The sequence below is a fragment of the Podarcis bocagei genome (assembly GCF_964188305.1).
Source record: "Podarcis bocagei genome assembly, chromosome: 11".
NCBI classification, from domain to species: Eukaryota; Metazoa; Chordata; class Lepidosauria; order Squamata; family Lacertidae; genus Podarcis; species Podarcis bocagei.
The window spans coordinates 34,174,923-34,201,661 of NC_138136.1; the positions used below are offsets into that span (position 1 = coordinate 34,174,923).

The 26,739-nt window shown below is 42.3% G+C and overlaps 2 protein-coding genes and 1 long non-coding RNA gene across 13 annotated transcripts in view; 1 reads left to right on the forward strand and 2 right to left on the reverse strand.

Annotated features, from left to right (window-relative positions):
• Positions 1-48: 48 nt before the first annotated feature.
• Positions 49-14,995, reverse strand: LOC308597072. Its single transcript, XR_014012815.1, has 3 exons — positions 14,550-14,995; positions 6,624-6,682; positions 49-209 (listed from the first exon to the last, which is right to left on the reverse strand). It is a non-coding gene; the product is annotated as an uncharacterized lncRNA (long non-coding RNA).
• Positions 13,797-19,671, forward strand: ANKRD34B (ankyrin repeat domain 34B). Its single transcript, XM_081212512.1, has 2 exons — positions 13,797-14,485; positions 17,278-19,671. The coding sequence occupies exon 2, from the start codon at positions 17,318-17,320 to the stop codon at positions 18,857-18,859; it is 1,542 nt and encodes a 513-aa protein (XP_081068638.1). The 5' UTR covers positions 13,797-14,485; positions 17,278-17,317; the 3' UTR covers positions 18,860-19,671.
• FAM151B (family with sequence similarity 151 member B) overlaps positions 18,840-26,739 on the reverse strand; it is an 18,146-nt gene continuing 10,246 nt past the window's right edge. For 7 of the 11 annotated variants that reach the window (XM_081212537.1, XM_081212533.1, XM_081212538.1 and 4 more), the window contains exons 7-9: positions 26,361-26,475; positions 24,676-24,705; positions 18,840-20,647 (exon numbers count right to left, since the gene is read on the reverse strand). In XM_081212537.1, the coding sequence (XP_081068663.1) occupies positions 20,473-20,647; positions 24,676-24,705; positions 26,361-26,475 (320 nt within the window). In that variant the 3' untranslated portion in view covers positions 18,840-20,472. Of the gene's footprint in view, positions 20,648-21,305; positions 21,971-24,563; positions 26,476-26,739 lie in introns of those variants that run through there. The other 4 variants (XR_014012810.1, XM_081212535.1, XR_014012811.1 and 1 more) reach the window with 4 other exon arrangements.

Below are 26,739 nucleotides of genomic sequence, written 5' to 3' on the forward strand. Positions count from 1 at the left end.
ATTGGAAGTGGAGTTGTTTTTTCCTGCTGTTGATAGCTTTTTATATGAAAACCAAGAAAAAAATTAAGTTGCTAGGCAGCAGTCACTTTGCTTATGAATCACTGCCTGGAGTAATTACCAGTGCTAAGAAGTTACTATAATCTCCATTAAGAAATTTTAAAAGTGAGTAATTTACCATCAATTGTGTTGGTCAATCTCGCCACAGAATCCTACAGAATAGGGGGGAAATGACAATTAGTGCAATTGTCTTAAACATTCTCTGGATAATACAATCTGATACATAGTCTTTTCCCCCTTCAGCTGCTCAAACAGAACACTGTTGTCAAATTATTTTCCATAACACGTTTTTACTTCTTCACCCTGGTACCATCTTCCATTTAGTGCTCTTTTTGTAATTTTAGAGCAAGCCTTTGTTCAGTTTGCTGCTGAGCTTATATCAACATGTAAAAGTGTGTGTGTGTGTGTGTGTGTGTGTGTGTGTGTGTAATCCCAAATTGTACAAAATGTGTTTTGTTACACTCAGCTATAACATCCCAATTTACTTCAGAGTCCAAAGGTGGTGAGGCAGACCTTTCCACCCTAATTGAGGCAGATTTTACTGCCAGTACTGGGGATCCAAAATACCTGAAGCAGTGGTGGCTTGGATGGTCTCCCAAATGACAAGAACCCCTCCCCCCCAAAAACCTCCTCCTTTTCCTTTTCCCTTTCAAAGTGCTGCCTCCACCCATTTCTGGCTAACTGTACTCACAACCAATCAAGGTGAAGCTCTTGCTTAGCATACTGAGAATTTTGCCTGTATTGTTCCATCAAACTCTGATTTACCTGGGCCATCTGTCACAGATGCACCTGATTTTTAAAAAATAAAAATCATCTATGGCTTTAAAAATAAATTATTATACTAAATGGAGTTAAACCCTTTTTATTTTTCTGGGGTTCAAAAATGACTTATGAACTTATGTTCATCAATGTAATTTAAGTCCTGGGGTAAAAATGCCTAAATTGGATTTCAGTACTGATCTTAATATGTTGCTGTGTGTTACTGTTTTGTAGTATTAAGAATGTCAGATGTGTAACTGCATTGAGATTATTTGTGACAAAGGGTGATATAGAAATGTATTGAATAAATAAAGTGAATAAATGCATTTTGCCTGAGAGTAAAAACAAAGTTTTGCCTTTGGTGTTCATCTCTGCCAACTAAGAAGTTCTAGAAGCCATTGATTCACTGCTGCTCCACTGTCACTCTTTTCCTTGCAGTGGTGGATCTTGGGGTCTCAAATTTCACTGGCATCCTGTGCAACACTAAAATCCAGTGCCCCTCTGCCTATGGTGCTCCATTCTACATCATAGTTGTGGCAGCCCCCAAATCTGCCTCTGTTCCTGGTGAGCTACACAGCGGGTTTGATCATCTCATGGATGAGCCTGGCCTCTCATTGTTCTGTATACATTGCATTGAATAATAATGCCTATAGGCCTGAAGCTCTTTCAAAACTAGTAGCTTTCTAAAGTACATGCCATAGGAATGTAAGGAATGTATGCACAATCCCTATTACCATTTCCTCTAAGACTCCAACTACACGACATAAAGAGAATGAACTGGCCAATTTCACACTAGTTCTAAAGTTGGCATTATGGCACAATGAATTGTTTCACCTCCTGTACATTGTTCAAGAATGCAATGCACTTCAGGTGGGCTGCTTTTAGGAACAGGAATATATTTTATAGGGACCTAATTTACGGTAGCTCTTTACTACACTCACTACTGCTGCTGTTCCAGCTTTTCCAGCCATTGAACTTTTATTATTAGGGTTATTCGAGGTAGGGGTGATCAGTTATTTGACTTTATATATAGACACAAGTGAAGGTAGATAAAAGAGAGAGCCTGTTATATGTGTGCATGAAGGCATGACAATGGCAACATCTGAAAAAAAGGGGCTACTGTTACCCATTAAACGGTCACCACTGTTCACAGGGAAAAGCAGTCTGCTAATTAAACACTCCAAAATTTTGCTGAAGGCTGGCATATTTTAGTTGAATCACCAGTCTACTTTTGGAACTGTAATGCAGACCAGCTGGTTTCAGCTTTCTTGCTAGTTCTACTATTAAACAATATTTAATTTTTAAGCTGTTTAGAACACTTTGTTCCCAGGGAAGCATGAATGAAGGGGATTAAATTATATCTGTATTATACTTCTCTTAGTGACTGGTAATTATATTGTCACTCATTGTGCCATGCTATTCACTGCACTTAGCTGCATAGAGAACTGAGAGAAACGGTTTTATTTTTCCTGTTCTACAACAAGAAGCTGACTCAAAGCTGCTTTTAAAGTATCTAACTGATGCCAGTGGGGCTACTTGTGAAAAAAGAAAGGGCAACATTCTGAAGATGAATAATTTCCCATTGCCTCAAAGTGAGGTATATAGAACAAGTGAATATTTTTTTAAGCGTTTTGGAAAACTTCATTTGTGTTCTGATGTATTAGAAGTATTAATTTTTGACTATTCTCGTCTAACTTGTACATTTTACTAAACAGGGTTATTGTTGTTTTTACTGTTTTCTTGCTCTGTGTAGAACTGTTCTTTAAAAGTGTTCCATTTGTGCAAAGTGACTCTCCACATAGGTGCAGTGTTTTAACAATACCAACATAATCAGCAAAACAAGAGAGTTTGCTGCTATAGTTAAAACAGCTACATCCACATCCGACAGGAATGGCTACAGCTTCATTGGGGAGTGGGGACTTCCAGGCCACAAGTGCAAGACATAAACAGTAAATGCATATTTATCTGAAATTCTACAGCTTCTGAAAACAACATGCAAGAAATTCATTGTATTTTAATATTTTGCTGGAAGCCGCCCAGAGTGGCTGGGGAAACCCAGTCAGATGGGTGGCGTATAAATAATAAATTATTATTATTATATTACAGTGGTGCCTCGCAAGACGAAAAGAATTCGTTCCGCGAGTCTTTTCGTCTTGCGATGTTTTTCGTCTTGCGAAGCATGGTCCGTCGCAACTGCGCCTCTTCAAGTGGCTTTTTAAAAAAAGCGCAAGACGTTTTCGTCTTGCGAAGCAAGCCCATAGGGAAGTTCGTCTAGCGAAGCAACGCAAAACCGAAAAACCCTTTCGTCTAGCCAGTTTTTCGTCTTGCGAGGCATTCGTCTTGCGGGGCAGCGCTGTATTATTATTAGGTATCACACATTGCACCACCACCACTAAGTAGCATGACACACCAACCCCACATAATGGATAAGGGTAGCCTAGATGAAGGAGTAATAGATTTATGGTTCAAGGAAACATTTTATAACATTGTACACTGGCAAAATATTTGTGGCATGCGCTTTTGAGGGATAGATCCCATCTCATATCTAGGAAGAGGTCACTAAGCAGCTAAGTGCATATTCAGTGAAAATTGGGGGGGGGGTGTAATCACAGGGGATGTGATTCACTCTAAGCTGGCTGCCAATGGTGATTTATAGGCATATCAAGATAAATTAGAAAAGCATACCTAAGGAGGGCACAATTCCTTCCTGTAGAAAGCCATTTGCAGCATTTCTTCAACCCAGGTACTATAGTGAGGCATCAGGCATAAGCCTGCATTTTATTAATGTTTGATCAGGACTTGTATATTAAAGAGAGAGCTTAAAGATTTTCAAAAGTTTCATGCCAGGCAGACCAGCTGCTTAAGAAAACACTGGCAATGTTTTCCTCCTAGACAAGGGGGCCCCCTTGATTTATAGCAGAAAACAATTCTCAAAGTCGTAAAAGCTGGAATTACAGACTGAGTAAGGACACTGACCCTACATGTTACAGAAGATAACAAAGGCAGAGATAAATATAATTAGGAATGAGTAAATAGTAAAATAATACCAATGTGCCTCCCAGTAAAATGAGCTAGATCTTCTTTCTAAGGTTAAAGACCAAATGGAGAAGCATTTAGCTGGTAGAAAGAAAGCATTTTTGGGAAGTCTCTTTTTAAAGCTGTTTCTTTCTTAAACTGAGAAAGTTAGAGGGCAATAAATGTTGGGAAGAGCTAATGGGAAAAGCAACTGGCTGGAGAAGGGGGGGGTGTAAACTGAAGAGGCTTCTTTTAAAGCGGTTTTGTACTGTGTTCCTTTTTTTACTGAGTCCCTTTTCTACTTTACAAAGGGCCTTATTCCTTTTAAGAGGCTACCTGTGTTGTGTATTAAGTGTATTGGCATAGATGTAATTATGCAAAGGATTTAACAAATGCTAGATTCTTATTTCATATAGTTGTAAGAGTTGTAATTAAGTCAGCCACCAACCTAGCCCCCCTGCCAGACAGGAAGACGCCATCCAAGCTGTCCTGATATATAAGCTGTCAGACATTTGTTTAGAAACCTTCAAATGAAGGAGATCTTTCAATGTTGATGTGAAACTCAAGATCCTTGACATATGTTTAAGATAAAAATTTAAGATTAACCATTTGTTTTAGAAGGCAATAGGGCAAGGAGGGCAAGAGGTGAGCTGGTAATTAAGATTCCTTGTTGAGACACATGTAAGATATATTACTACTTATTTGTCATTTATAGATGTAACAATATATAGCTCTTTGTGTTCCATATAAGGACAGGAGGATATGGGTGTATCTTTTAGGATTGGTTATAGCAATCAGCCAATAGGAAATCCAACCAGGCTGATTGGACAGAGGCAGCCACAGGAGGAGCAAAGGGGGCTGGATTAAGGGAATATAAGTGCTGGCCATAATGGCAGGAGACCAGGCCAGAGCTTGGTAACCATATACCACTGTGCCTCTCATTTATTTGTCTGACAAATAAATAATTATTTTAATTTCTCTATTGCTGCGTTGAATATTTCATTCCAGCTAAGCGTTAACCACAAGCAGGGTGCTACAATAGTTAATCAACCTATTTGTGTAATAAACCACATATTACACAAACCCTGACCTGGCCACAGTGATCCATGCGATGGTCACCTCCAGGCTTGACTACTGTGATTCGCTCTACGCGGGGCTTCCCTTGAAGCTGTTCCAGAAACTCCAGCGGGTACAGAATGCTGCAGCGAGGCTCCTCATGGGGTCTCTGCCATGGGAGCATATTCATCCAGTGCTTTTCAAGCTGCACTGGCTCCCGGTGGAGTACAGGGTCAGATTTAAGATGCTGCTTTTGACCTTTAAAGCCCTTCACGGCCTAGGACCCTCGTACCTACAGGACCGCCTCTCCCGGTATGCCCCACGGAGGACCTTAAGGTCCATCGATAGTAATACCCTAGTGGCCCCAGGCCCTAAGGAAGTTAGATTGGCTTCAACCAGAGCCAGGGCCTTTTCAACACTGGTTCCGGCCTGGTGGAACGCTCTGTCTCATGAGACCAGGGCCCTGCAGGATCTGATCTCTTTCCGCAGGGCCTGTAAGACAGAGTTGTTCCGCCTGGCCTTTGGCTTGGAGCCAATTTGATTCCCTCCCTTTCTTTTTTCTTTTCCTTCTGCGATGAGGCTACATTTTAATATTTTAATGTTTCAATATTTTAATGTTGTATTTTAATTTTGTCTTTAAGTTGTAATCATTCAACTTGTTTTTATTATTGCTTGTTAGCCGCCCTGAACCCAGCCTTGGCTGGGGAGGGTGGGGTATAAATAAATTTATTATTATTATTATTATTATTATTATTATTATTATTATTATTATTATTATTATATCTGAATCCTCTAAAGTTTCTCTTGTTCCCAATACCTTCTGTTGGAAAACCTTACATTTGCCGTGCCACACCATGACCCTTGGTTAAATATCCAAATGTGTCATTTGGGTGCACCTTTATTATATATGTGTTGATGATAACACATGGTAACAACTATGTGCTCTAACTAACTATTCTTGCTGCTTTGCTGTCCCCAAGTTGCTCACCCACAAATACAGGATTCACCACTTTTTCCAAGCAGTTCCCTGTACCTTAGCAAACTCCAAGAGAGAGACAGCTATGTAACAGGTAAAGGTGTTCCTAACATGGAATTGGTGCCACAATGTTCACTACACATGCTACCCTGCTATTTACAAAGTCCAAGGCATAGGAACCTCAGTGAGCTGGCAGCCCCTGCACGCATGTCTTTCCTTTTCAAACTGCTGTGTGGTGTAGACTCTCCTTCCTCCCCTTTGTGTGCTGTGCTCTAAAACGGGCTGTAAGGAACATAAGGGAATTTGAACTCCTGCCTGTTAGTGCATTTGGGGACTTGACATAATTGGGTTATGCTGGCTGGGATGGAATGGGGTTCTGTGGCATTGCCTTGCATGGTGATGCAGGGGTAGGTGCTAGTTCATTTGACCGCATACATATATGAACAGCCTATCTGTGGTCCAGCAGTCTTGCGACTGGTGTGCACTGGCAGTTTTCATGGACGCTGGGGGCATGTCTACCATTTTTACACTGTAGTTTCTGGCTCTCTGCTTTGCTTTTCTCCTCCTCTCCTTGACTGAGCATGCACTGGATACGGTACCTGTTCCGCTAGTGTAGTGGTGGAAATATCTTTGGTCCAAGCCTTATGTGAGTTAAAAATTGCGGTATAAAAAGTTTCTACGAACTTCTCACTACTTGAATAACAGAGAACATAAAGCAGTATTGTAGATCAAATTTCCTTTAAACTCTCTTGCTACTTACCGTAAGTAGAGACAGCAACACATTTGCTCTCTCGTTCCTAAATTCAGTATTTCATATTCCTGCAGATAAAAGAAATAATTGTTCCTTGTTTACTGTTCCAGACCATGGCTTCTCTGATTGAATACTGCTGTAAAAACATTTTTGGCATTAAAACTTGAGCATATGCTCTTAGTGGGTTTAAAATACAAGCCTTTCAAAACAGATGGTAATCTTAAAAGTATTGACACGTGTAGTTTTATCTTTAACTTAAAAAACTAAAAGGACAAGCAATCACACAGAGTGGGGTGTTTTGTAACGTGGCACAGCATTTTCTCCTATCATTGATTAAAATTAGGTGCCCAGTGCTGTGGTATCTAATATTTTAATCTTCAACATTATTTAGTAGCAGTACTACAGTGCACACAGTCCAAAAGGATAAAGTGAGGCTAATATAAATAAAACTTAAAATGTCTGTCCATCCAAGATGAAATGCTAATGAAAACGCCTTCCAACTTCCTAACTTTTTTGTTACTTTAAATATGCACACTGCTATTTGTCAGCCACAATTTGAACCCATTGTTGAAGGTAGGAAATCTGAATAGATAGAATATTACCGGTATTTCTGCTTATAGGAAGGGTTTACTATAGGCAGCTAAAACATCTTAATATTGGCATCGCATTCACTTCTGCAATTAAAAAGAAGCTTTATAACTTATTCTGTGCATGTACAGTATATTTTCTAAATGGGTATCACTAAAGGACCAATGTCACTATAGTCCTGTTTCATGTAAGCACACAAATATGTGATGGCAACACTGGCAACTGTTTGTGTGGCATGATGCCTTCTAGCTCATGGGTAGGCAAACTAAGGCCTGGGGGCCAGATCCGGCCCAATCGCCTTCTAAATCCGCCCTGCGGACGGTCCGGGAATCAGCGTGTTTTTACATGAGTAGAGTGTGTGCTTTTATTTAAAATGCATCTCTGGGTTATTTGTGGGGCATAGGAATTCGTTCATTTTTTAAAAATATATATATATAGTCCAGCCCCCCACAAGGTCTGAGGGACAGTGGACCGCCCCCCTGCTGAATAAGTTTGCTGACCCCTGCGAGTCTAGCTGTTCTGTCATGTTGAACACTTTCTGGTTTTTAAGGATGACTCTACCAAGGACTAAGCCTGGGTGGCAATGCAGAACTACTGGTACTGCCAAAATGCCCAGAGAGAGAGAATGACTGGCATTTTCAATCTGAGCAATCAGTTTTTCCCATCACTTTTAAAATTGGGAATCTGCAGCATACAAAGGCATTGATTCACAGATGCCTCCTTCATATAAAAGCTTTCTCATCAGCTTCTCTGAAGCTTCTCCCATTATTTAATTAGTGTGGCATAAATATGGCAGGCAGATTAAGCGAATGTGTAGGAGAGCTACTTTATTCCATGGTAGCAATGCTGTCCCCACCAGCAACCTTGATAAAATATCCAGAAGTGTATATGCCACCTACATGCCTTACATAATCCCAGCAACAACAGGCCAAAGAAGAGTGGTAACCTTTCCAAAAGAGTGGGTGTGTTGCGTATTCATTTCCCAGGCTGTTCAATAAAGAAACAGTATTAGTAATGTGGGTGGTATGTGAAGAAAGGAGGAAGCGAGACAGAGGATGAGATGGCATAAGTGTCCTTGGATGTTTTCATACTGTGGGCTTCTTTGTTATCTTTGTTTATATCTGTGCCTTATTCAGGTAGTGAGCTCAGAGTCATGGTAACATGGTATGATTTGCCTTCAAACTATTTTTGTTTGTAACAATTATTCAACTGTTAGGGCTGAGTTAAGCATTATATTCACAAGCTACAGAATAAGGGTCCTGAGAAACTGGGTTTTGGGATAAAACTATGCAGGAAATGTCAGACACCTCTAAAATGACTGATAAGATAGGAAAAGCCCTCCTGGATCAGGCCAGTGGCCCAACTAATCCAGCACCCTGTTTTCACAGTGGCTGATCAGATGCCTGTGGGAAGCCCACAATTTAAGAAGGATGTTGACATTCTGGAATGTGTGCAGAGGAGGGCAACCATTACGGTCAAGAGTCTGGAAGCCAAGCCTTATGAGGAATGGGCGAAGGAGTTTTACCAGAGCCTGGTAAAGAGGAGACTGAGAGGAGATATACTAGCCATCTTCAAATATGCTAAGGGCTGTCATGCAAGATGGAGCAAGCTTGTTTTCTCCTGCTCTGGAGGGTAGGACGCTAACCAATGGCTTCAAGTTACAAGAAAGGAGATTCTGCTGTTCCTCTGGCATCAGGGAATCTGGTCCCCCCATGGTAGGTGCCAGGAATAGATGAGACAAGGAAAGTTCTTACCAATGTCTTTTATTCAATATTCACAGAGAGAGGCTTAGAAATGCAGCCTCTTGGAGTAATGGTGTTGCTCCGAGTAAATCTCCACACACACACCTTTCTCTCCACTTCCTCAATCATCAACAGCACCACTCATCTTACAGTGGCTGATTAGGGTCATTTGTCTTGGAGCCCTTTGCTCTCCTACTTTCAGTGCCCGCCAGGTTCTGGGAGAAGGGGGGTCTGGAATGCTTTCTAGTGATAATGTGTCAGCCAGCTGCTCCAGTTCTACCTCCTCCTCCTCTCCCACTATTTCCCAACTTTGTTCTTCATCTGCCTCTGAGCTACAACCTCCCACAAACCACTGTTGTAAATCTATACTGTCTTCCTCTTTTCTGGAAGGTTCAGGCTGGAGAGGCAGCCTCCACCACTCCTCCTCTGTCCAGTCCCTGACAGCCAGTGAGAGGCACACACAGAGTAACCTAGTGAGCCATAAAAATAGCATGAATTGGTGCATATCATTGTTCCACAGTAGTTCAGTATGTTGCAAGAGAAATGTGGTTGCACAGGCCATTGTAAATGGTGAATTGTCATTGGTAGGTGAAAGAAACTATACAGTCATACCTCGGTTTGAAGTAGCTTCAAGTTAAGTATTTTCGGGTTGAGTTCCACAGCGACCCGGAAGTAACGGAGCACATTACTTCCGGGTTTCACCGCTCACGCATGCGCAGACACTCAAAATGACGTCATGAGCATGCACGGAAGCGGCGAAACGTGACCCACACACGCGCAGTCGCGTCTTACATTTACTTCAGGATGCGAACGGGGCTCCGGAACGGATCGCATTCATATCCAGAGATACCACTGTAGTTGGATAGGGTTAAATAATGACGATTCCCTGGGTAGATGGGCAAGTTGGAAGTGAAGACTTATTTTGTTAGATTGATCATGCAACATCATGCTGAGGGGCAAGCTAACTTCTTTCATTGCAGGAAGCAGATGACTAATAATGACACACCATTCCAAACAGAAATTATCAGCTTCTGTATCAAGGCCCAGTGGCAGCACTAGAGAAAAAAAAGAACTGAAGGATTGGAGAAGATATATGGAAATAACAAGTGACGTTTATTAGAGGGCAAGCTCTCTTTTGCATGCATGGTGCTCTGCAGTGTAGGCAAAGGGGAGTAGTGATTTATTTCAGTGGTGCTCACCCACAGTTAGCACCTCAGATTGCCTCACTCTCCAACAGGTTTTCTTGGAATCAATCACCACAGTGCAAGAATAGTAAATCAGATAATACTGTTAGTTGTGGATATTCTAAAGACCAAGGCAAGGCATCAGAACATCAGGAATTACCGTAAATTTCGCTCTATAACACGCAGATTTTTTCTCCTAAAAAGTAAGGTGAAATGTCTGTGCATGTTATTGAGCGAATGTGTGGTCCCTGGAGCTGACTCGCTGGAGCGCAGGGGCAAAATAGGCAAAAATAAGATCGGGCGGGCGGGCGGAGGGAAGAGGGAAGTCAGAAGCTTTCCTGCATTCTGCCTCAGGGTCTTACTGCCCGCCCGCTTCTGTTGCTGCGTTTGCTCAAACTCAACAAAGAGCAGGGAATCCCCTGCCCTCCTGGCAAGCAGAGGGTTAAGGAAATGATCCCGTCCTTCCTTCTAATTCTTCCCTAGTCACACTGCGTGCAGGCTCCAGCCCACCCCTTCCTCCTCTCCGTGCTCTAGGGACTCGCAGGCAGCCGAAAAGCATGCAGGTGGGAGAGAGATAGAGAGAGAGAGGGCTGGCTTGGGTGGTGGTGGGGGAACGACTTTTGCTTTACAATGGTAGGTTTCTCATTTCTTTTCCAAAAGCAGAGAGCCCTGCCCCCAGGCCCCGTCCAAATTACAGCTTCTCCAAGCAATGTACTGCTGGAGGGAGACAGTATGCTTGTTTGGAAGAGAAACCCTGCTTTCCTGCTCGTAAGTAACAGCAGGCTGGATTGCAGAGTGAGACATGGAAATCTCTGGATTTATATGCTGTATATCAAATATCTTAATCTATACTTTCTACACGCAGCTGGTAAATCAGAATCTCCTGAGCCAGGAGGATTACAGCATCTCTCCTCTCCCCTTCATTAAAAGCCTAATACTCTTCTTTGAAGAAGTATAACATGAGAATGTTTTATATATATATATTTTTAAAGTTCTTTTCCTCATTGAGCGCTATACACTGATAATTGCTGCCACAATAACAATTGATTGAAAATTGAATTTAGTCTCCCCCCCCCCATAGAGAGCTGTTCTTCAAACGTTTAGCCTTAATACAGTGGCTGATGTAATACCCTTCTGCTTCACTAGGCATTTTATATAGGGACATTAAAATTGATTTTCTACATCTTGGCAGATGAAAAAAAGTGTGTTACATGCCCTATTGCCCAAAAGTGTGCAAGCACAGAGCAAAGGTTGCAGTGACAGAGGTGGCCAAAAAAGAAATACTGTAAATAAAAAAGAAATCATACTTCGTATATCCTGTCTGGCTTGGGTGGGGGGGTGGGGACTTTTGCTTTCCTTCCCTCCCCATTTAAAACTTGGTGACAAAGCACGGATCCACATGGATCCTCAGGATTTTTGCATTGGGTCACCCCAAATTCACCATCAGATCACATTACATGTCCATGGCTACAGCCTGCACCAAAAAAATCACGCACCCACTGTTGCCTAGGGTCGCAGTGGTGCAAAAACGTGGTTACAAAGCATGGATCCACATGGATCCTCAGGATTTTTGCATTGGGCTACTCCAAGCTCACTGTCAGATCACATGTCTGTGGCCACAGCATGAACCACAAAAATCATACATCCACTGTTTCATTTAGAATATTTTTTTTCTTGTTTTCCTCCTCTAAAAACTACATGCGTGTTATGGTCTGGTGCGTGTTATAGAGCGAAAAATACGGTACTCTGAACAGTTGAGAAAATTGCCTGCTTCATCCAGCAGCTGGGACAACTTCCTCTTAGCATACATAGTGACTTGGAATATTAAGCTCTGCTGTAATTGGCCGTTCTCTATTATCTCCTTGAGTCATGCCTAATGTTTCCCTGATTCTGTTTTCCTGGAGGTTGCAGGCACCACTCTTGCTTGCTCAGGTGATTACTAATAAATAAGCCTACTGAAATGGTATGCCTATCTGACTTTGGGCCTTAGGAAGAGCTGGGGTTGGGAATTCAACTTTATGCTTCTTTATACACAAGAAATGGTTTTGCAAATCCAGCCACCTTATTCTGCAGGTTGAAGAGCAGAACAGGAGACAAGAGGGCATATTTAGACAATTTATATGCCACTTAATTAAAACTGTCTCTTAAGTGATAGCTCAGCAAATACAATATAGATAAAAATCAGTTAAAAACTTAACTATGCAATCAGAAATAACTTTATAAGTCTGCTGCAATAAAGCAGTCTTCAATAGGCATCAGACATCCAACAGGGTGGGGTCTGATCTCAGCTGGATGGGAGGTCCATGAAATTGGGCCCACAATACGGAACACAGCCCTTGGTGGATGCAAATCTTGCACCCAAGCCATGAGAGGCCACTACAGCAACTTCCCCAAAGACCTCAGTGATTGGGTAGAGATATAAGCCATCAGGCAGTTGCTAAGCTATCCTGGACCCCAAGTTTTTAAGAGCCTTGTAAATTAATACAATAAACTTGAACCTAGACCAGTCGTGTGTGGACAGTCAGTGCAGGCTTTTAAGCACTGGAGTTAATATGCTGGTGATAATCTGTCCCCAGCAGCAAAAGCAGAAACTACTAAACAAAGAGTCTCTAGCTGGATGCTGAAAAGATTAGATCATTTCCACAAACACCATAGACAGGACAGGGGAGTCAGGCAACCACATTAATGATCCTTAAGTAAAAAAAGGTGGTTTTCAAGTCAGGTCGGAGCCTTTTTTTTGTACAGACACAGATATCTGTAACTATCTTAGTGCCTGCAGCTTAACATGCACACCAAGCAGCTTGTGAGCATCTGCTGCAGTAACCTTTCATCTCTCTTGTATATTTCAAGACAGATTCAGACATTTCAATAAGCAAGGAAAGGAGAAGATTAAACTGTAACGAGCAATGCAGGGATATCACATACTGGCAAGATGTGTCACCTTTACCAAATATGATAGAGGGATTTTGCCACAAGGACACTTTCCAACAAGTGTTTCCCACCCAACCATGCGTTCCGAAGTAGTTCTCCCTCCTGTGAAAGGACTGCATTATGCACCTGTCAATCTTATAACCACTAAAAAAGCAATAGACAACTTAATGGAAGACTGGACGAAATATCACTAGGCAGCTGCACCTTCTAGTATGGAACAAAAACCTTATTCTCAGGGGTAAATTGTTGGCTGCAACATACAAATGGTAAGAATAGTACCCACCCACCCCCATCTCATACACACAACCACATCCATTTACAAATGCAAGGCTCCTGGTGTGTGTGTGTGTGTGTGTGTGTGTGTGTGTGTGTGTGTGTGTGTGTGTGTGTGTTGGTAAAGTGATGATTTCAGCAGAGGTCTGTCTCCATGTTCTGATCCAACCCGTGAATTTTAATGTTTGGGCAAGTGGTCCAAAGCAGAGCACAATGGCCAGCTTTTTCTTGACCAAAGCTTTATTAGTAGTTCTTTATTATCTATGTGTTTTATCCGGCTTTCCAAACAAATGTTGTCTCTCAAACTGTCTCACAACAAAAGGGGGAAAGGAAGGAGACAGGACCTGCCACCAACATTACAAACTAAAAAGGCAAAGACACTCAAAGTGGGAGAAGCTGCCTTTGACAGTTTTCTGCCCGGCAGAAACTGAACAGGTGCAACTTTCTTCTCGCCATCTCTGTGTCTGCACCTGTTGAACTTCTGCCTGGCACGCAGCTCCTAAAAGACCTCTGGGGCCCGGGGGTGGGGAGGGGAGATGTAAAACCTAAGAGGCCGCAGTCTTATTATACACGTGTCCTCGGGAGTGCGCTCTCCACTGACTCCAGGGAGACCTGCTTTCCAGCAAACGTAGGCGTTGGCTGCACGCCGCAAATCCGACTGGATGCGTGGAGCAGACTCTGCCTCGCGATCTTCCCTGAGGAGGGAGAGAGCGCGCGCGCGCTACCGCCGCCTCCGCTGGCTTCCCGCCTTCTGCAAGAGCAGCGAGCAAGCCCACCTTGCCGGCAGTTGGCTAGTTCCGCGCGGTCGAGCAAGCAACAGACTCCCTTGGACAACCGGGGGCCGGGGAGGGGGGACTAGCGGCGAGGCAGCGGGTCCTTAGAGCCCGAGCTCAGCAGCGCGTGGTTGGCGCGCCCAAGAGGTGGGTGAAGCCGCCCCAGCGCTGCTGACAGCCGCCTCTCCAGAGCAGGGGCGCTGCCTGCCTGCCAGCCGAGCGGAGGCGTTTCTTCCCCCTTACTCCCCTCTATTGCTTCAAGCAGCCGCCGCCACTGAAGAACTAAGAAGACCTGAATTCCTGCGCAGAGAGGAGCCCCCGCGCGCTAGAGAAAGCAGCTCTCCCGCTCGGCGTCCCTCAGCTGCCGGCTCCTCGAGCAGGTAAAGCGGGCGGAGGGGAGACTTGGAGAGCGGTGGCTTGACCCCGGGCCGCTTGCCTTCCTACCTGAGGGCAGAACAACTTGCCTCACCCAGCGGTGCCTTGGTGTGGTGGCGCCGCTGCTGCGTTTTGGCGAGCGCGCCTGGCGACTCTGCACAGCTACGCCGCCCTGGGCGAATTTTTCCCGCCAGCGACGCGCCCTTCGAGCGTCGGGACGGCCGTGCGCGAGAGTGAGGGGTCTCCCGAGGGCGTGCAAAGGGGGCAGGCAACAGGGAGTAAGGGGTGCAATCCGTGTCCTTGTATATTGTCTGCCGGCTGTTAACCTAGGGTCCTAGGCTCACTTATTTGGAAGCACGACCCATTGACTACAGTGGTGCTGGCTCCTAAGTAGGCACACAGTCTGGAATAGGCTCGCTGCTGGCTTGCAAAAGTGTGCAGTCCGACACCGTTTCTTTACTAGCAGTGTTCGGATTCCCAGTTCCGTTTTTGCGACCACGCACTTCCGAAATATTTTTAAAATCGCAAATACTCTGGACTAAAATGAATGGAGTTACTTCAGAGTGCTGCTGGGTTGTTGTTTTTTGCACCGCGCGGTCACGCTGACATGCAGAAGAGCATACAAATTGCGGTGTTCCAATTAGCAGTTAAATTTAACTAAAACGAAATTACTTTTTATTGTTTATGGGATGCAATGGTGAAATAGAGCAGACTGTTGTGTGGTACTGAGCAAGGCTGTTTTGCCAGGTTACAAATTGGGTGGAGAATTAATTTTCTGTAAGAGTGCCTCTGAATTTTTATTTCCTAAGAAAATAGAAAGATCAGTGCTATTTATTTATTTTTAACTAACCTTGTATGGTGCACACAGCTTAGTAATGATATGTATTTAATGATAAGGAAGCTCCAGGAAGGCTGCAATATTATGCACATTCACCTGGGAGTAAGCCCCACTTAGATAGGTCCTTTCAGCCGCCCAGTAAAATATTAGATGGGGTCACTCACCGTGTGCTGTGTTGATTACGCAGGACAGGGCTTACCTGCCCCCTCCTCAATATTTTATTCATGTTGGCACCACTGTCAGTAAGTATGCATAGATTTGGGCTGTGTATTTGATGGGACTTACTCCCTGGTATCCCCTTCATGGATCACTGCCTTGCCGTGGCGAAGGGGCTTGAATAACTCAGAGAAGCTATGAGCTATATGTACGGAAGTGAGAGCTGGACCATAAAGAAGGTTGATTGCCGAAGAATTGATACTTTTGAATTATGGTGCTGGAGGAGACTCTTGAGAGTCCCATGGACTGCAAGAAGATCAAACCTATCCATTCTTAAGGAAATCAGCCCTGAGTGCTCACTGGAAGGACAGATCGTGAAGCTGAGGCTCCAAAACTTTGGCTACCTCATGAGAAGAGAAGACTCCCTGGAAAAGACCCTGATGTTGGGAAAGATGGAGGGCACAAGGAGAAGGGGACGACAGAGGACGAGATAGTTGGACAGTGTTCTCGAAGCTACCAGCATGAGTTTGACCAAACTGTGGGAGGCAGTGGAAGACAGGAGTGCCTGGCATGCTCTGATCCATGGGGTCACGAAGAGTCAGACACGACTAAACAATAACGACACTCCCTGGTATGCGTGCCTTAGAGCATACTGGGTATATTTATTTCTTACATTTCTGTCCCACCTTTCTTCCGAGGAGCTTAAAGTTCTCCCTCCTCATTTTATCCTCATAACAACCCTGCATGTGGCTTAGGCCAGGCAGAGAGGCAATGACTGACCCAAGGTAACCCAATGAGCTTAGAAAGGGCTGTAGTTCAGTGGCAGAGTACCTGCTTTGCATAACAAAGGCACCAGGTCCAATCTCCAGGAAGGGTTGGAAAAGCTGGAGGGCTGCTGCTAGTCAGTGTAGATGCCGAGCTTGATAGACCAATGAGCTGACTTGGTATAAGGTGGTTTCTTATATTCCTATGAACACCCATGGCTGAGTAGTCTCCCAAGTTCTAGTCCAACACTCTAACCACTACTCAGCTTCTCTCAACCTATGCTTTACAGAAGCATGTTCTTCTGGTTTCAGTTGGGCTTACTCTTAGATAGGACTGAAGCCTCACAAGAGAGTAAGGATGCATCCTAAGCTGGTTTCTAGTTGCCAACCAAGAGGTATGAGGTGGTAATTACAATGAGAACGTGTTGTTCAAGCACCTTTGGGTTGTGATGTGTGGTAGCATGGCCCATCACCCCCACTCCCTACTTAAGTGGTCCTCTAGTAAGCAACTTGCTGACCACAAACAAACATACTAGAAACACTCAGTGCATCCTCTCTGGGTTTCCTTATTCTTCCATGCCTTCCTGTCAGTTTTAACATAATTCACGAGAGTCATGGAAACAATTATCAGATAAGAAAGCAAACTCTGGGTATGACTCAGGCCAAAGTGGAGTACTAATTTATATATTCATTTTTTTTAGTATGAGAGCTGGAGTTGCAATAGGAAAGTATCAGGTAGAGAAAGATTTAAGCAACCTCCTTCCTGATATTTCTCCAATCTAAATAACTATACAATATTCCAAAGCTGCTTTTCCTGTCAGAGTTTTGTTAAGTACATATAATGCATTATTTCAGCCTTTAGTGCCAGGTCAACTTGAGGAATACAAGGTATATGCACTGTTTCATGCAGACAGGTGTGTGTGTGTTGCAAAATTAGAATGTTCTGTTTAATAGAGGCTCCCATTTTTTCAGCTTCCTGTTACTAAATGAAAATATATATTAGATTCTTAATTATCTTTCCTGTTTGTCTCCAAATTAGGCAACATTTTCAACAGCTGCAGTCTTCAGAAACAGAGAAGATGGAAGAAGTCATAGAGCTTTCACCTGATGGAAACTCTCTGATAAAAGCGGTCTATCAAAGCAGACTTCGTCTCACAAGGCTGTTGTTAGAAGGTGGGGCCTACATTAACGAAAGTAATGACCGTGGTGAAACCCCTTTAATGATTGCTTGTAAGACAAAGCATGTGGACCACCAGAGTGTTAGCAAAGTCAAAATGGTGAAGTACCTCCTGGAGAATAAGGCAGATCCAAACATACAGGACAAAACTGGGAAGACAGCCTTAATGCATGCTTGCTTGCAGAAGGCTGGCCCTGAAGTGGTTTCTTTACTGCTTAAAAGTGGAGCAGACATAAGTCTGCAAGACCATTCTGGCAATTCAGTTCTTGTTTACTCAGTGAATTCAGAGGACAAGGAAACTCTCAAGGTTCTCCTAGATGCTTGCAAAGCAAGGGGGAAAGAAGTCATAATTATTACGAAAGACAGGTCTCCATCTGGGAGGCAAAGAATTAAGCAGTACTTAAATGTTCCTCCTCCTGACACTGATGAAGCTCATTCTTCAAGTTCTTGCACTTCCCCATCAGATGTAGAAATCAAAACATCTCCCTCACCACAGTCAAATTCAAAGGAGACAGAAAAGGGTCTCTTTAACTTTAAAGAACCTAACCATCCTGGAAGAAAGGAAGATGCCCCTGAACCACATTCTCCTTCAAGAAAACCCAACTTGGCACACACAGGACCTCAGATGCAGCACGTATATTCTGAACCTTGGATGAAGCCTTCCTCCTCACTTTTCGATCAGAATCAAATATCCCCTTTACAGGAAGAGCTTCAGGACATAACTCCAGAGGAAGAATTGTGTTTTAAAATCAACAGCCTGGCCCTGTCCAAGAGATTTATCACCAGACACCACAGCATTGATATAAAGGATACTCTTAATTTCTTGAAAAACTTTGAGCAAACCGCCTCAAGAAAAATGTCATATGATGAGATAAATTCTCAGTCACTCTTTGGTGAGACTTACCACAATAGGAGCGAAGCTGCAGCAGATCAGAGCGACGCTCCTGTAGACCAGAATCCAGATTCCACCCAAATGACCTTTGTTTCCACCTTGAAAAACATTGTCCAAAGAAGAAATCTGGGGGCAAATCACTACAGTTCCGATTCACAGCTAACAACTAGCTTAAGCCCTCTTACTGAAGACAGCAAATCGCTTCTAGGGAAGAAAAAGCTGCTCTCCCCGTCTCCATCGTTGTCACTGAGTTCCAGAGAACTGATAGAAAACATGCCTCCCAGTTTCTTGAGCAGGAGAAATCATGCCATTTTAGAGAGGCGAGGTTCAGATCACACTGCCCTGACCAGACCTTGTTTTCTTCCCCCTTTAAATGTGAACCCTCATCCCCCAATCCCTGATATCTGTAAGATTAATACAGTGGTTTCTTGTGGACAAAAAACTCTAATTCCAACAGCACCCATTTACCCCAAAGACTTCAAAAGTAAAACACTCTTGACAAGGAGGCAATCATTACAAACTGAACAGATCAAACAGCTGGTAAATTTTTAGTTGATTACTGGGGAACAGTGGCATACAACTTGTACACACTAACAGGTATTATTTTGGAATGTGAGAGTGGCTGGACTGGACTGTAGCAACACCCCCTCCCCAACTCTTCATTGAACATCAGCCTTGAGGTTGAGCTGCAAAAAATGTTCTGGTTAGTTGCCGAGGAATAATTGCAAAATATTGCTATCTTCATTGTAACTTACTATGGAGAAAACCATGAATATGGTTCTCCATTGTCTGCATAGATAATACAAACCAGAATTTTCTGATAAGGCATTCTAGGGTTTGCAAATACTAGGCCCAGTCTCTTACAGCAAGTTTACTAATGCCTTATCTACAGTGTGTGACTATTTTTAAACAGCTTTTCCAGAACTAAATCCTATATTGTGCAACAGACAGTTCAGCTATACAATGGGAACAACCCAGTACATAGTGGGAATGTGTTCAAGCCCATTGATTTCAATAGGTTTAGTCATGCCTAATTCTGTGCTGGATTATGTCTAGTGTCTATTCACATTAATGTATCCTCTCTTGAAAGATTGCAAACATCTAAAGAGAAGTGAATGAATTGAATGAAGGAAAAGTATAAAGTTTTAGCAACAACTAGGGAGGGAAGGCAGGACACATACGAACAATAGAAAACACAACATTTTAGAAAAGTATTGCATCCAATTTATAACAGATGGTAGAGCTGCTGTAAAATCCAACAAACATCTCCAGTTTTGCAGAGTGAATGTTTTTCTGTTTAAATTTTGGAAGCTTTTGTTGTTTGTTCATCTTGAGTATTTAATACATTTTGGGGCAGAGGAGCAGCCATGGAAGTAATGAAGATATACTGGTGTAATTTTACTGCATTGAACTCTAGCTTTTGCTGCTTTTTTGGTTTTTTAATCCCCAAAAACTTTCTTTCCCTCTGGCCACATTCTTGAATTTATAGGATTCTATGGATTGTGGGAATCTTTTGTGATAGATGCCTAAATAATATAGTCGTTAGGGTGAGGATTCACTATGAGGGGGAAAGTGGGACGAAAGGGAGCTCTACGTGCACCAAACCGTAATTTATTATAATTATTATGTTTCAATTAAAATATTTTTCAGGGTGCTGTAATCAGAAAGTGCTCTCAAAGTGTTATTTGAGAACATAAAGCATTATTGTTTTACTGTATCCCTGACACAGATTTTAATCAAAACATATTGAGGCTGGTAAATGTATTGTTTTGTGCACTTAGAGATATCTCCTCCACCAGGTCTTGCATTTATTCCTTCCCTTTCTCCCTTAAAGTCTCAAAGGCACTGGGGAAGACAGAGAGAAGCAGCAACGGCATGAGACAAAGAAGGGAAAGTGAGTCCCCTCCCCATTACTTTTGCTGCTGTCATCTACCTCTTCTGAATTAGCAAGCTGCTCTTTGCAATGACTACTGATTGTATGCAATCAAATCTCATGTGACTTCTCTCCAACTGTGTGTATTTGTGTGTGCATGCATGGATCATTAAAGCAGAATCTTGGCAAAGTTGGGCGTTATCATGGAGTGCCTGGCAGACAAGTTTCTTTGATGTACACGTTGGCAGGGACTATGTAGTCTGGGATTATGAAAAAAGCTGCCACCAAAATGTCAGCTAGGGTAGAGACGAGTCAGAAGGTAACAGAAAAAAATGGTGAGAGAGACAGTATTTCTGTTTGGGACTGTGGGAGAGATTCCTCCCATGATCCATTGTTTGTGAGACAGGAAGGGCCGGTCCAAGACATTTTGGCACCTGAGGCAAACTGTAAAATGGCGCTTCCCCTCCCTGCAAGGGAAGAAGAAGGAAGAGAAGGTCAACATCAGGAACAAGTGGGGAATAAAGATCTACATCACTTATGGATCCTACCATCTGAGGTGGTTGCCTCACCTTGCCTCATGGGTAGACTGGCTTTGGGGATGGGAGTGTGTTAGAAAAATTAGTCAAAACACTAGCTATAGACCTCCAGTAGTTATTGTTACAATTCAAGTGTGGTAAAGGCATAATGATCTCACTTTTCTCCCCTTTGAATGCAGTTACACAGCCCACCTGCCCCCAGTTCTGGTTTATGTAGCTTCTGGTGCCTCTAAATAGGGATGTGCATTAAAACGCAAATCCAATTCAACATACCTGAAAGAGTGTCTCCACCCCCATCATTCAGCCTGGACACTGAGGTCCAGTTCTGAGGGCCTTCTGGTGGTTCCCTCACTGAAGTAAAGTTACAGGGAAGCAGACAGAGGGTCTTCTCGGTAGTCGCACCTGCTCTGTGAGCACCCTCCCATCAGATGTCAAAGAAATAATTACATGGCTTTCTGAAGACAGCCCTGTATCGGGAAGTTTTTAATGTTTGATGTCTCACTGTGTTTTTTATGTTATGTTGGGAGCTGCCCAGCCAAAAGGGTGGGGTATAAGTAATAAATAATAATAATAATAATAATAATAATAATTATTATTATTATTATTATTATTATTATTATTATTATTATTATTATTATATTGGTCATGCAGCATAGATCTTGCTAAATTGGGGCAGGTGTTTTTTTATCTTTGCTCCAGATCTTTCACATCCTACAGACATTTGCTATGAAAAGCAGCTCTGTTGTTTACTTGCGTTTTATTGGAGTGGGAAAGAGTGCTGATATTGTAAATGTCAGCATTAGTGTTTTGTACTGGAACAGTTCCTGTGAAACATTTATCAGATTTCTGTGTTCGCTGATAACTGGCACTATGTTGTTACTTGAAAATGTTTTGTGGCTTTAATCTTTCAGTAATTTCTGATCTAATCAGAAAGCAAATGTTATTGACTGAAGGCCCTGAATAATTAACAATATTCTGTTCAGGGTGGCTAGTAGTGCTTTGGCTTACTCACTTATACAAAGACAGTAGATCCATAGTAAAGAAGACAGCTATTCTATACTAATTAATATGCAGCTATACAATGTTTCTGTTACAAACAGATTCTCATCAGTATCCAGGTTCTCACTTATAGCCTCTTCACCTGTTACTTCCACCAACTCCAAGGCTGTCTCCAAAACAGTGCTTTACCCAGCATCCCATGCTATCTCATGTTATTGTCTTCCAACCTCACCCCCATTCTGTTTTCTTACCTTCCTGCAGATGAGGAGTTATTGTGGGAATTAATATTCAAAAAAGGTTCAGGTATATATTTCCCCCCATGTCTGCCATCTCAAAAAGAACAGGGTGATCTGAGGAGGGAAGCCATGAATGAACTTCCACCCCTGGTCTCCATACAACCCATAGCAGAAAACAACAGCACTATTGAACAAAATGGGGGAGGTTGTAAGGTTAGTGGTGCTTCTTATCCCAGGCAAATCTGCTTCCTTCCTAATAAAGTAGAGTAAAACATTCCAGATAGTAGTGCTGAATGAATTATAAATGAGCATTTATAATTATGACTCATTTCTCTAATGAGTTTAATAGTTTTTTTATTATTGGAAAAGATCTGATATTGCAACGCATTGTGCTATTTATAATATTTTGAGCAGCGTTCTGTGTTTTTTTATTTTCTATTGTACTCCTGAATGATTGGCAATGGCCTTTGGCTTAGCAATAAAGGGGAGCTGAACCATCAAATATCAACTGGTACCACCCAAATGGGAGACAGTAAAAATTGTATTAACTTCCTAAGTATTTGAGGCAAATTTTAAAGCAAAGCAGCTATCAGACATAGGGCTGCAAATTCTAATTTGAGCTTTTATTGCACTAATTAAGACAGTTTTAATTGTTTTAAAATGTGGGGGGTTTAAATTATTTGTAAATGTATTGCTTTGCTACTTTGCTGCCCTGTGTTCATTTGGAAGGAAGGGTGTGTCAGAAATTTAATTTAATTAATAACAACCAATTAAGCAATATAGGCTCAGCCTAGATAAAAGCCGTAGCAGCGTGTGTGATGGGGGGGGAGCTGTCCTCCTGACACCATCATTAGTGCTGCTAAATGGAACTAGGGCTGAGCTGGGATGGTGCGGGTGTAACAGTGGAAGCAATGGAATTGCCTCTGACAACCCTTCCGCTGCATCCATATGACCCAAAACATAGCAAGACTTGAGTGTAGCTAAGATGTCTAGTTACTGTGTGCACTTTTTTAAACACTGCATTCTGTGTTCCTACTTTGAAAGCAAGGCTATAACAGATATCACGGCTCAAGAATGCCCCTTATTTAAAAAAAAAAAGATGAATCGGGTATATTAAAATAATTGTTGACTCCTGACAAATTATAAAACGACAAAGGCAAATCATAAGCTTCAATGGGTATCTTTTGGAAACTACTGATATTGGAAAATGACACCCACAGCCATTAATTTCAGTTAGGCTGACTGTTCTTCCATGGTATGTTCATATTTGTTCACTCACATATGTCCCATTATTCAGCCACAGATGTGAGTCAATCTGTCTGACTTCCAGCTGTGGGTGTCATGGGCTGAGGCAGTCCTATGACTGCTGATGACACACTTGTATAGCTCAGCTGTTTACATGCTGGGCTTGAGAAGCTACTCACAGCACAAAAACATACAAATAATGCCAGACCTCATAGATACCTGCACTTGCCACCAACATTTATAAGAACACCCTAGTGCATGGCACCCACAGTTGAAAATAAGGAAGTAATAGATAAAAGCGGTAGCTACAATGAGCAGGTAGACTAAGAAAGGTACCAGGAAGCTAGTGAAACTTCTGGCATTGGGCAAGAATTTTCCCTAAGGGGTGTACCACCAAACCCGGTGCCCAACCCAAATAAAAGCATTTGGTCTGGGAGGAAAACTCAGTAGTGGCTCATAACCCCTCTTAAAAGTTAGCAACTTAAATAATTTTTACATTCAGCTGGTAAGTTCCACATTACATCTCAGAAAGATGAGTATAGACTTGAGATTGTTTCTGTTGCATCTACTTGCTTTTGGAGTATGCAGCCCAAGCTTTCAAAGAAACATGATTTTGAGAAAATATTGACCAGGCACCCTAAGTCGCCTTGCAAACACAAAACAGTACCCTCCTTGAAATGAAAATCATTGTTATAATCTATATTTTTCATAATCAAGGTAGGAACATATGCACTGGAAATTATATTTGTTTGGGAAGTTATTTTATATCTGAAGCAGTCTTAAATGCTCCACTTTAGTTTGTTTTCTCTCACACTAATAGAATGGATCATGTTGATCTAATCACGATAAGTAAATGTTTTCATGTCATACCAGTTGCCTCATTTGAGGGCTGTTAACCTGCAAGTTCTCCAGATGCACAGTATGTGTAGATATGACAATCTTACCCCTGGCGTCCACATGTTGAGTGGATTGTGGCAAAGGAGACTACCTGAATGGGGTTTTATTTGACCAAGGACCAGACATGTGTACAACTGCAGCACATGGGCTCCTTTTAAAATGGTCTGCTGAATGTGTGGACAACAGGGGGCAACTTTACCTTTCCCCTTCATGCACGTATCATAGAGTGCTTGAAGTAAACATCTCTTTGCCCCCCCCCATATTGTACAATATTTATATACCTGTATCTGATAAATTTTGTAAAATAACTTCCTTACAAAGACTGAAATGTAGTACCAGTAGCTTTCAGGAAATTTTCTCATGCTTTTATTTATATGTAATTTATTTTTATAAATTCAAAATTGTATATCCTTTTGGATTGTTTGATGTTTTGGGATAAACCTGTAATTCCACATGTAAATAATGTATTTGATATGAATTCATACATGGGTTCTCTACTGCCTAACCGCCCCTCCCAACATTTATGTAGAAGTATGTGCATTTTCAAATGGATAGGCATATGTTTAAGAGAAAAGAGCTTACCTTGACTCATTCCAGTCTGCTCCCTGAACACTGTGTAAACAGATGCAAATGTGGGCAGTTCAATATAATCCAAGGGATTGACATTTCAGGTTATAAAAAAAAAGGATTAAGGGAATAATGAGTTTTCCAGTATCAAAACCACTGTCATAAAAAGAGATGGGAAAATTGTTCTCTTTGAAAGAAAGATAAATTCACCTTGCAGAGAAGCAAATGTAGGTTGGAAATTGCCATAGAATTTATCAAATGCATTTCAAAATGAAACAGTATGAGTTCCCTTTTCAGGTGTAATTCTAAGCTTCAAAACCCATCCAGAATTTTAAGATGTAATGGGGAATTAGTTTGGCATATTCCTTAATACTCACACTGTGGATTTCCTTGCATTGTATACAGGCAAGCTGAGCAATATATGGAAGCAATGCGACTATTGAGACATACAAAGATTCAGCACTAGATCTTTTGGAATGGTTTTCCTTGATGACTTGAGCATGATGCTAATCTGACAAGATTTAGTTCTATACATGGTTACAGCTATCATCTATCTGATTTTATCTTCACAGACTCATAGAGTTGATGTCATACCAGTTTAAGCAAAATGTAATGACTTCTCACAGAAGCTGATGTATTGGCAATCCTGCCAATATGGAATCCAAAATGCACTGAATTCATTCATAGGTTGAAAACAAAGCAACAGTGGTGTTGCTTCCACTGCAAAGCTATTTCCCACTACAGTGGTACCTCGGTTTAAGAACAGCCCTGTTTACGAACTTTTCGGTTTACGAACTCCGCAAAACTGGAAGTAGTGTCCCGGTTTGTGAACTTTACCTCGGTTTACAAACGGAACCCGAATGGTGGAAGGGCACTGGCGGCAGGAGGCCTCATAAGGGAAAGAGTGCCTCGATTTAAGAACAGTTTTGATTTAAGAACGGACTTCCCGGAACCGATTAAGTTCGTAAACAGAGGTACCACTGTACAACCATTTCTTTGTGCAGTCTGGCAATTTCTCTAAGCTTTTGTTACACTCTTCCTCTATGCACTAGGTTGTAACTTGTAACTTTTTATGAGATGATATATTCTACAGACATGAGATACATTTTAGCTTTCTATTTACAGTGGACTGTGACAAAAACAAATTCCTGTTTTCCACCTACCAAAGAGCTGGTGTGCTTTGCCTACTTAATATTTTAAAAATATCTTCCCAAGTTTGGTGGGACCATTGTATGTTCATTCTTCCCAGAAGCCTTTGGGCCAACCTAAAACCTGCATTGCACCTAGCAGAGCCTAATCATAATATCTGCTGCTACCTCCGACCACCACGGCTGTCCAATGGGACCTGGGCCAAATCAGTGTGCGCCCCATCCCATTGCCTTAATCTCCCCACTGTCTCTGCCCACTTTCTCTATGTGGTGGCGCTCCTCCTACCATCACCACCCTGGCTTTCCCCCATTATGCTGCTGCTTTAGTGGTGACAGCTTCTCTCCTTTCTCTCCTCAATGGTTCATTTCTTTCTTTTTGTGCACCTGCACCCTCCCTGCCATGCTCCAGGAAAGGATGTGAAGAGCTTTCTGGGGTGGGAATTAGAAGGGCCAGCCAGGAACTGGGCTGCTGACCATCGTTGCAGGTGTAGGGTCTGGGGGGACGGGAATGCAGGGCATGAGGTGGTTGCCCCTAAGGAAAAACCCCAGCACCGTTCCTTGGGCACAGTTTTGCCTGCATTCTGTCTTGAGTCTGTGACTGGACACAGATTCCATGGCTCCACCACCAGCCAATTTCTCTCAGCCATCTCCATTTGTTTATAACAACCTGAAAAAGAGGTCAGGATAATTTGAAAGCTTGCACACTGTTTGGTGACATTTTGGTTAGCCTAAAAAAAGGTATTGCCCTAATAAGAATTTTGAAAGGTTATTCTTTACTTAAAGATCCTTAAATGTTAATGAATTAGAATCTCCTTCTGATAAAGTGAACTCTTATCCTCCAAAGCTTATGGCATTATTAGTTTACTAGTCTATGAAGTGCCATAGAACTCAGCTTGTAAAAGTCTTGTGTTGGGAAGCTTTCTTGCATTTG